This window comes from Manis javanica, chromosome 11 (assembly GCF_040802235.1).
Source record: "Manis javanica isolate MJ-LG chromosome 11, MJ_LKY, whole genome shotgun sequence".
NCBI lineage: Eukaryota > Metazoa > Chordata > Mammalia > Pholidota > Manidae > Manis > Manis javanica.
The window spans coordinates 82,299,859-82,311,405 of NC_133166.1; the positions used below are offsets into that span (position 1 = coordinate 82,299,859).

An 11,547-nucleotide genomic window follows, 5' to 3' on the forward strand; every position below is an offset into this window, starting at 1 on the left:
ACACTCAGCGTCCTGGGACCATGGGCCATTCAGATATTTAGACTCTCATCTTTAGGGCAGAAGAATCATAGACCATAGCCGGGCATTGCTTGACAATGAATTGCATAGTAAATGAGAGAGAACAGAAGTTTTTGGCAAGTATTAGCATCCTGATTTAACTTTGATTAAAAAAATTAGAGTAGGCCAGAGGAGGAATTATCCGGCGGTAGGTGTAGGCAGAGTAATGACCTGTGAGAATGTGACCTCACGTGATAAAAGGGATTGTGCAAGTGTGATTAAATTAAGGACTTTGAGTGATTATGATGGATTCTCTGGGTGGGCCCAATTTAATCACATGAGTTCTTATAAGCAGAGGAGCTTTCCAGAAGGAGGTGTGACTATGGAAGAATGGTCAGCGGGGCCAGTTAGGTGCTGTCATGGAAGATGGAGGAATAGAGCCATGAGCCATTGAAGGCAGGCAGCCTTTAGAAGGTGGGAGAGGCAAGGAAACGGATCTCTCCTAGCGTGTCCCCAAGCAGCACAGTCCTGCCGGCACTTTGACTTTAGCCTAGTGAGACCCATGTCAGACTTCAACCTACAGAACTGTAAAATCATACATTTTTGTTCTTTTCAACCACTAAGTTTGTGGTGATTTGTTACAGCAGCAATAGAAAACTAATACACATTTCTAATTTTGGCAAGTCTGAAAATAAAAGGCACCTAGCCCTCCCCAAAACAGAACACGAAAGTCAAAGATAAAAATCTTTCCATTTCCTTATGACTTCCCCTTTTGACTTAACCTTTCCTTATGACTTCACCCTCCTGTCTCTGCCCTCTCCCACCACATTCTCACATCTCACCCAGCAGCTCACAGCAGTGGCATCTCCCTCTCTTCTCTCTGTCCAACCCCTGGGTGTTCCAGGACACACCCAGATCTGCCCATGCTTTCTATATGCCTGTCTCCAGCATTCCACTGGCTTGTGGCGAGGCTCTGTTAAGTCTCTGCTTTTAGGTTTGTTCTCTTCTACCCCACAACAATTTAATCATTTTTCTCTCTCTCCCTAGACTGAGCCAACTTTGTCTTAAGTCACTGGGAGGAGTTTTCCAGACTGGAATGGCCACTTGTAATTTCAAAATTATGTCAGTGCACTAATCTTTTCATCATCCCTTCAAAGCCACTCCTTATTCTTCTGATAAGTGTTTATATATTAAGAAATATATATTAAACAATCATATCTTAAAGGATTCAGTCCTAAGACATAACAAATAACCCACTTCATTTGGAATGTCTTTATTTGATTTTAGTATTGTAACTCTGGAAATAATAGATTGAATTTTATGCTGCCAAATGCACCATTCTAATAGTATAAGCTTTATCTACTATGATATGGCAGGAAGGAGGGAAAGCATCAGCTAGACAGCACTACTGTTCATAAATCCAGCTGACCCCAGTGAAGCAAGAGCTTTGAGACAGAAATGACCATAAAACTTAACCCCTGGAATTAGTAATAATCTTGAGGGACCCATGGGACTTTCTGTAAGGGTCAAGGTGACCCCAGGTGCCCAGGTGACATTTGGATATGTGTACAGTATGCGTTTGTTACTTTGTACTATATAATATAGCATGCTTTAAGTATGTTTTTGCAGGATTGTCTCTATCACCATGTGTTTGTTCATGTGTATGTCAGCAATACATGCCTGTAGAATCTATCACTTCTTAGTTCTCTTCCTGTGTATTTTGATCTTTTCTTGCCTGTGCTATTTTTAGAAGGGCATCTTACATAGTAAGATAATCTGGCATGATCTTAACTTTCTGTAGGATGATGGGTTACACTAGATTAATAGTTTCCAAACTAAATTCCAAAGATCCCTCGGTCCCTACAGATGAGGGGAAGAGGAAACACATGCGTAGAACTCAGAGGGTCCCACCCCAACTTCAATTATAACAGCTTTGCTTTTAACTGCTTTCTATTTAGTTTTGGCACATTATTTCACTTAATAAGCAAAATGAAAACAGAGATCAGCTTTCTTTAAAAAAGTTTTAAAGCCACTGGACTGGGTGTGGTCAATAAAGGCTTTCATCCATAATGTTATAAATATAAGCTTTTTGTTGTTGTGGATGACAGTTTTTTTTATTGTTTATTATTTTTCATAACATTTCATTTTTCATGGAGACAACCTTTGCTCTTGGAGAGATTATTCTGGGTTCCCTTTCTCTCCTCATCATTCAGAATGTTCAACTTATTACAAACCAAATGCCAAATTCTTAACAGGAATATTTTGAGAAAAGCTGAGCATAAATTTGCTGAGTATATTTAGGAGTATCATTGACATGAAATATTTTAATCCATTTATGAACACACACATTGAGGTATTGGTCACAAAAATCTTTTTTTTCCCTCTTGGAGCCTAATTGCCTATTTTATCATAAAGCACATGCAAATCATAATAAAAATAACAATAATAAAACTTTGCAACTACTCTTCCCTCCTGCTTTCCCACCCTACCCTCAACACACACACCCTACTACCACCACCATAACCTATCAGTGTCACCTCTGGGTCTTCTGTCCACCAAGCACCCTCTCTCTCCTTTCAAGCATTCCCTAATCTGAGACAAGAACTTGGAAATTGGAAGTTGCTCCTGAAGGAACCAAATCTCCATTTCTATACCCTGTTTTCTATTTCTGTAGGGCCTCCTTCTAACCTCCTCTTCCCAGGGAAGCCAATGCCTTAAATGTTATCTCCCCTCTTCCCCTACCAACTCTGGTCTCAGGAAAAGGTGGATAAACTCTCTCAAAGTTTACACTAGCTATCAAGCCAAATGTCCCCTCCCCCCTTTCAACAGGGTGCCCTTTCAACAGGGGCTTTTGGCCATTTCATACTATCAGTTTAAGCCATTTCTGATAGTGGGAGCTCCTTGTGACTGAGTATCTTTGCCACTTGTGCTGGGTAACTTTTGGCATGAAAATGAAGAGTTAAAGCATACAGTGGTGAGGTAGACTAGCTATAGTCTGAGGTTTCTCCCAAACCTGTGATTCAACGGCTCCATGATAAAGCAGAATATTGGATATGTTCTAGAGATAGAGGGAGGGAAGGATAGAGCTGAGGTGAGATCTAAGGAGATTTTTTTAAAATATTAATAGAAAAAAATGCAAATTCTAGGGGAAACTGGGCCTACCAAGTATCTCAGTGGAGACCCTTGGGCAGAAGGGAGCAAAATCTGAGTCTCAGCCACCTGACAATAGGGACCACTGAATTCCTCTTTTCTCATTTTTTAGAACCAGTAAGAATAGCAAAGGATAGAAGAGGAAATAATGTTGTATACATATTTTCAGTGACTTTGGAAGGTACAAGATTATACAATACTTGCCTCCACTTAAGTCTTTCCTTAAATTAATAAATAATTAGTTGTTCATTTTGCTCCTACTATATGCCAAGCCCTGTGATGCATTTGTGAACAAGTGAATGTTCTCTGCCATCTCTGAGCTTACAGGTTAGCAGGCAAGATAGGCTATTAAACAAGAAATTATAATAAAGTGAACAATTGTGATGTTAGAGAAGTTCAAGATATATATAACATCATATTTTCCTTAACGTAGAAGAATAGAAAGTTCCCTAGAGGAGGTAGTATTTAAGGTGATGTCAGAAGGATGAGTAGGAATTGGTGGGAGATTGTTTCAGGTAGAACAGCATATAAAAGACACAAATGGGAAAGAGCATGTGGCCCTTTCTAGAAGCAAAACAAATTTATCATGGTGGGCGTATAAGTGGTCAGAGACAGGCAGGAGAGGTAGGTAGGCGCCAGTTACAGAGCATCTTAAAAGCCATATTATGAAATTTGGAACTTCAATTGCAATGGAAAGTCATTAGAGGGTATTTAAGAATGCACATAATAATTTTAAGTGTTAAAGGATCACTTTGATGATAGCATGAATAAGAGATGAGAGAGTAACAAACAAGAAGGAAAGACAGACAAACAGTGATTTGGGAAAAGAATGGATGATCTTTTAGGAAGTAGAGTTGACTAGACTTGATGAATTAGATTGGGGTGAAGGGTAATGAGCAAACCAGAGAGTGAAAGATGGGTTTCTGGCTTTGACACTGCACAGGATGGGGCCACCCTTCAAGGTGGGGAGCATGTTTGCAGGGGCTGGAAGATAATAAGTTCAGATTTGGACCTACCCAAATTGAGATACATTCTAAAGCAGCAAGAAGACTTGGGAGTGTTGAAAGGTGATACAGTTATCAAGAAAAAGGTCTTTGTTAGTCTCGGAGGACATCCCTCACATGATCAAATGTAAGGTTGAGGGAAATATCCCAAGATAAAATAGTCAATCCATTTTACACAGACTGGACTAGCAAGGGGGAGCTGTGCTCCTGGTGTCTGCGGACCCTGCATGTCCTGTTCCTTGTGAAGTCACGGTAATAGAAGTGCCACATCCTGCACACCAAAGGGTGGGAGGACACAAGAAAAGGGCAAAGCTCAGCTGGGTTTTAAGTCAGTGGGAGGACTTGGGCAGAGCACATGTGACTGCTGGGAAGTAGCCTGGGTGTGCCCACTCATTTCACAATGCACCCCCTCACTACCACCACCACAGTCAAAGCTTGTGCACCTGGACACCAAAGCTTCCTGCCCTTCGCAATAACTCCAATAGTTAGTACCAGGACCAACACTTGCTGCTAAATATTTCTAAGCTTTGACGTAATGAAGATGATAATAATACCTCTTTTACAGATTTTGTGAGGAGTGATTAATTACCACTAAACCAGTGTCAGCATTGACACATAGTAAGTATATTCGGTATATGTTGAGTGGTGGTGGCATAAGTGTTGGTGGCCATTCTGATGACTCATAGGAATTATATGATCCTGAAACTACTAAATCATCAGATCACCTAATTTTTATGTATCTTTCAAAATGATTAGTTTTGAGTATCCTTAACTGTATTTTGAGCATTTAAAAATGAAAATCCATATACAGCATCTACCTGTTTACCAATATAGCTAGTAAGCCATTCAATATCTAACTATTCTAAGTATATGACATCTAGTGGCTAAATTGAGATCTTTATTTCTGTTTGCCTGATTCGCATTTTATATTTCTTTGTTTTATGAAAACTTTTAAAGGATTTAACTAGTTTTGATCATTTGAGCACATGAATAAAACTTAGAAGAATTGTAAGTTTAATTTTTGATAGAGCTGATTATCTTGAAACAAACTTTCAACATTAGAAAGAGAATGCCCATTTCAAAAATTTAATGAATTACACTGAAGCTAGTATGGAGATGAGGAGCTAGAAATGTTTGTATAAGGTCTTATTCAGTTCATTATCTCCAGTTTCTTAACACAGATCTCAATAGGTATTTTTTTGAAGGACAGAAGGGAAAAAAGTACAATGACATCTGAGGCTTTTAAGATCAAATGCTGTTGAGAGAGTAAACTCCTTATTATGTATGCCACCAGAAATAATTATTTTTAAACACCAGAAAAAAAAATCCTGATTGAAGAATGAGCAGAGGACCTGAATAGACATTTCTCCAAAAAGACATACAGCTGGCCAATGGACACTTAAAAGATGCTCAACATCACTAATTGTCAGGGAAATGCAAATCAAACCACAATGAGATACCACCTCACACCAGTCAGATTGGCTAATAGCAACAAGACTAGAAATAACAAGTTTTGGTGAGAATGTGGAGAAAAGGGAACCCTTGTACACTATTGGTGGGAATGTATATTGGTGCAGCCACTATGGAAAGCAGTATGGAGGTTTCTCCAAAAACTAAAATCAGAAATACCATGTGACCCAGCAATTCCACCTCTGTGAATTTACCCAAAGAAAACAAAATCACTAACTCAAAAAGATATATGGACACTTATGTTCATTGCAGCATTATTTACAATAGCCAAGTTATGGAAGCAGCCCAGTATCCATCAATAGATGAATGGATAAAGAAGATGTAATATATATACATGCATACACACACACACACACACACACACACACACACACACACACACAAAATGGAATATTATTCAGCCATTAAAAAGAAGAAAATCTTACCATTTGTGACAACATGGATGGACCTAGAAGGTATCATGCTAAGCAAAATAAGTCAAATATCATATGATTTCACTTATATGTGGAATCTAAAAAAAAAAAAAAACAAAAAGAACTAGACCCAAAAATACCGACCACAGACTTAGTTACCATACAAAAGAAGAGTGGAAGAATGGGGGTGTGAAATAGGTGAAGGGGATAAAGAGGTACAAACTTCAAATTATAAAATAAATTAGTCACAGGAGTGGACGTACAGCACAGAGAATATAACCAATAATATTATAATATCTTGCTAAGGTAACAAGGGGTGACTACACTTACCATGGTGAGCATGTAGGAATGTATATAATTACCAAATCACAATGGTATACATCTGAAACCAATATAATATTATATACCAACTATATTCCAATTTTTAAAAATTATTTTGTAACATTAGTAGGAAGACTAAAATTATGCATAGATGACCTAATAAGGGTTTTCAAAATGTGGTCCCTCACCATCACCATCCACACCACCACAGAAGTGCAAATTCTGAAGATTCACCCAAAACTCACTGAATCAGAAACTCTAAGGATGGGTATAAGTCATCTGTTTTAACAAGCTCCCACTGTGATTCTGAGGCACTCAGGTTTGGAAATCAGTGTTAAATAACAAAATTCAACCAAGTAAATTTGAAAATCTAATTCGCTTTATTGACAGCTCATGAATTGAGCATCATCCCATCTAGCAAGTAGAGAGAAGCTCCAAAGGCTGCAAGAAAGAAAGGGTTTCTTTAATAGGCTAAGAGAGGACTTTTAGAAAGTAGTTTGTTAGCAAGGAAGCACATTGTTTAGGTAAGATTGCCCTTCTAAGGGAGAGAGGTCTTCAGAAAACTCCAGTTTGCCTGGTTAAAAGTTACATTCCTGAAGTGGCTGAAACTGCACTTAGATATTAATCTTGGTTTACTAATGTGGGGCCCTAACTTTAAGCGACTCTATTATGGGCCTGTGGTTTTCCTTTTTAACAATTCCTCCTTTTAATCAGACTCTCAGCCTAACTGAAATGTGATCAAATTTAAGGCATTAATGCTCAGCCATTCTGTACTACTGCTCTGCAGTTCCAGCAGCTTTTGCCCATCCTTTGGTATCTACCATGATACCAAGCAAATACCATGTTTTGTTTAATCTCTGTGCTGTTCATAGGTTATGACTTCAAGTTTACAGCTTTTACATCAGTCTCCCACTTTGTTCATTTTCTGACATTTCAGTCTCAGGGAGATCATTTGCTTTGTGATTAGCTGTTGCAATCACACATCTAAAGCTTTTGAGAGAATACAACATGCCAGGAAGATTTTTATGATTACTATAAGCAGGATAAATTCCCAATATTTGGAATGCACTTTGGAGCCATGGTCCCCAAGATCCAGACCAATAACAGTCAAATAAGTTAAAGAAAGACCTCATGGATGGAGTCATCTTCTCAAGCCAACCACCTTGTTCTGTGAACTTAATATAACTGAGTTTCAACTTCCCCAGAAGTATTAACTAATCCAGGCACAGCACATGGTATTGGCCACAGCACAGACACCTCCTTGCACAGCCAAAATATAATTAAGAGCTATTACCAAGAACAACTTTGACTAGAGAGTCTAAGGACCTTTGGTAGGGAACTACAGTCCTAGGAACAGATTTTACAATATCTCCAAGAATTAAGAAGAGGTTTCTGATCATGTTTTCATTTACATGTATTCCTGACCAAGGTACAGTTATACAACCTAAGAGGAATTGCCTGGCTATGTGCCAGCTACCTAGGCATTCACAGACCCAAGGAAAACGGTAACCACCACAAAGATAAACCCTAGTGAGGTACAAACTACTTTCACTAAGGTGGCACTGTTGATGGACAGATAGGAGTTTTGATGACAAATGCAGCAGTCTGAAAAGCAAAGATTACTCACCCACCTCCCACCCCAACTTAGCAATGGTTTGGAAGACACAGACAAAGCATTTATCTTTTCAGGCCAGAGTCAGAGTAAAGGAAAGAAAGGGAAGAGGAAAAGGTTTCCTGTTTAATTAAAGAATGAAGTCTTGATGTGGCATCTTAGGAGGATGCAGTCTACCACCATGTCAGCTACTTCTCTTTCCAGTCAATTTGATCTGGAAGACTCCAAAGCTTACAAAGGAGCAGATGTCAGGTGGAGCTTTTTTGTTTTTCTGTGAAATGCATATCCAAAACTCAAGTCCCTGAAGTTTGGCTGCCATCTGGGTAGTGATGAGGACCTGTTTAATCCCCCCCGGGGAGATTCAGGGACAGTCTCTATTTGAGAGTTTCTGAATTCTGTAGATCAGGTAGGGAGAAAAGGATAAATGTTTCAATTTTGCTTACTAATCAAATTGTTCTCAGTTTAACAGAAAAACTTTTCTTAAATCTGGAAAAACAATATTTTTTAAAAATAAGCAACGTTTCAAACAACAAAGTAATAAAAATTGTAATCCTCCTCCTCAGTTCATTTAGTTCCATGTTATTAATTCTTACTCCGTATGAATCTAGTTTTTCCACTCGTTTGGGAAATTCTTACCCTGTTCAGTTTTATGCCCTTAAGGTTAGTAGAAATCTGTATTCGAGTATTTTTCATGAATCTTCTTGAAGATGAAGTATTTTTACAGGAACACTTCTGTAATGCATCTGAGTAAAAGTGTAGCTCTATAAATGATAGAAGACTTAAAAATGGCAATGGTTAAAGATCCAAATAGATTTCATTACAATGCATTTGACAGGGAAATTTGGTTATTTTTGTGACAACACTAAAATTTTATCAGGACATATCAGATTTCTAGGGGTTTTATGTAATTGCTAGAACACTTATTTTAATAATATATATGTATACAGATATAACCAAAGTAGGTTTAGCATCACTATTTGACAATGCTTTCCATTTAACTTAACATACCAGATAAAAAAGCCTAATTAGTTTCACATTTCTCTTTTAGGGGAGAAAAATAATCCTCTGAAATGTTCTCAGAGTTAACTAAGGTAAAAAGGACTTTATTTAGAATTTTATTTTGGGAAACTTGTCCAAAAATTTCAAAATGTTTGATGATTTGATTAAACAGAATCACAGATCATTATGAAACAATACCTATCCATTTAATCGGTGACGATAAAATATTTCAAAGACAGATACATAAAGTTACATACTTGTGAGCAAATCATAACTCTCTTAATATTAAGAAGACAGTTTACTTGAGTAATCAAAGCCCTAATGATAATGTGAAGTTCAGGGAATTATTTTGATAAAATATAAAATCCTCACTTTTTTAGGCAGTTAACTTTAAAAGTTAAACAATCCCTTTATAATCTCTCATCAAGAGCAGGCCAATAGGACAAGAAAATTTTGTCCTATTAACAAAGAGAAAAACCAAATTTTAATTTTGCACCAGTATATTTTTTATATTAAAACTCATTTAAATAAATTCATTTTAATCTTAGCCAGCTTGGAAATTTCTTTCCCGGAATTCTTTTTTCATAAAACTTTTACAACTTTCTTTTCTATATTCAGATTTTGTCCTGTCTTCCCTCTTTAAATAACCAGCCTCACTTTAAAACAAAAGTACTTTCTTTTCCTTCAACAAAATGCATTTCCATTCCTCATATCTTCTTTTATTTAAAAAAAAACCTCTTACTTTCCTTAAAGAGAGTTGTTTCCTTCATTATGTTTAATAGTTTTAACCACATATATTAATTAGAATTTTTAACCCTTAGAAACTTTTGATCCTACTGAAAACTAAGAAGTAAGCAATTGTGAACCTGCTGTTACACCAGCATTCTTTAGTTGGCAAATTTATGAATACATTTTATGATTTTTAGAAACATGCTTCTTTCTAGTGCAATTTTTCAATAAAGCACAAATTTTTATTAACAAACCCACCTTTATTTGCTCTGTAACAAGGAAGCCAAAGGTAGATTAACCTATGTTCAATACTTGTGTTTCATTATTTTATGTTGTTTGGAAATGATCTAGATATTCAATGAATTTCATGTAATTTAGCAAAACTTTGAGATTTCGGGTTACCAAAAAAAATTTTGGAGGCTATTTTTAAGTAAATGTTTTATCATACCAAGTTATTGTTGGCAAATGAATAAAATTTTATATTTAATGCTGATAGTTTTAAAGACATGTCTATTTTAATTAAACCAACAAACTTCAACAAGCTTTTATTTATTAAAGATTAATCCCAGATCATGTGAACTTGAAAAACATTTGGGTTCATTTTTACACTTCTGAGAGTTTTAGAATGCCCAATCCTTACAATGCTTGCTTTCAGACCAATTAAATAGAGCTCTTTTACAAATTAATTTTAGCAATACCATCCAGAAGAAAAATATAACATATATATATATATAGAGAGAGAGAGAGAGAGAGAGAGACATACGTGAAAAAACACAGAGACCTTATAATTACTAATATTTGTGGAGAAGGCACTTACGATTTGCATTTGTCTTCAGGAGGCAGTGATCCAGGCAAGAGAGCTTTTTAGCAGTTTGTGTTTTTGAAAGGCCTCTTTCCCTTTTTCCCTAGTCTTAGGGGATTGGGGGCTATGTTTACATTTCAAAGACATGATAAGATTTAGATTTATAGTTTCAAAGGACAAAAAAAGAATGCAGTTTTCTCCAAGAAGGACTTTGGTTTTCTAAGGTTAATAATTTACAAGCCTTTTGCAATAAATAGGGGAGGTTTGGGGTTGGTAAAAGAATAGGTAAGTTCTGTCCCTTAGAGCTACATTTTTAGTTCTGTAAATATTTGTAAGATAAGGACCGCTGCTCTTAATTTCTCAAAGAACTGAGTTGTTTGAGATGGTAAAGAAGGCGAATCAAAAATATCAAGGCTAAACTTCTTAGTTCAAATAATTGGAAGATTGTGCAGTGCCTGACGTTGCCATAGTTGTCCATCAATATATCTTTGAAGACTGAAAGAAGCACACAAACACGGAAATACTAACAATATAGAATATTTAATAAAAATTGTACCAGATTCTGAGCAAACTTACTAGAAACCACTGCCCTGGTTTGTTAAGGCTGCTATAACAAAATATCATAACTATGTGGCTGTGGCTTAAACAACAGAAATTTATTCTCCTAGCTCTGAAGGCTGGGTAGTTCAAAATCAAGGTGCCCTTCAGTTGCTGGCTTGCAGAGAACAGCCTTCTCTCTGCGTCCTCAGAGGGCGAAGAGAGAGCACTGTGCGTCTCTTCCACTGGGGGCACTAAGACCCTCAGAAGGGCCTTATTCTCAGGGCTCAGCTAAACCTGATTGAAAGGCTGCATCCTGAAATACTATCACATTGGGGGTCAGGCTTTAACATACGGATTTGAGGGGATCACAGTTCCTTCCATTGCAGCCATATAAAGAAAGGGTCAATTGAGAAACTTTCATGCCTGACCTAAATCTTGACCTTGGAATCAAGAGTAAACTTGGACAGAATGAAGATAGGATGAAGTCCCCACCCATCCCTTACTGCGTTA

At 37.0% G+C, this 11,547-nt stretch overlaps 1 protein-coding gene across 3 annotated transcripts in view; it reads right to left on the bottom strand.

The window, feature by feature from the left end:
- TNFSF4 (TNF superfamily member 4) overlaps positions 1-11,190 on the bottom strand; it is a 61,227-nt gene extending 50,037 nt beyond the window's left edge. Inside the window, exons 1-2 of one of the 3 annotated variants that reach the window (XM_037013704.2) lie at positions 10,513-11,190; positions 8,604-8,710 (exon numbers count right to left, since the gene is read on the bottom strand). In XM_037013704.2, the coding sequence (XP_036869599.1) occupies positions 8,604-8,660 (57 nt within the window). In that variant the 5' untranslated portion in view covers positions 8,661-8,710; positions 10,513-11,190. Of the gene's footprint in view, positions 1-8,603; positions 8,729-10,512 lie in introns of all 3 variants that reach the window. The other 2 variants (XM_037013703.2, XM_037013705.2) reach the window with 2 other exon arrangements.
- Between the last annotated feature and the right edge of the window lie 357 nt (positions 11,191-11,547).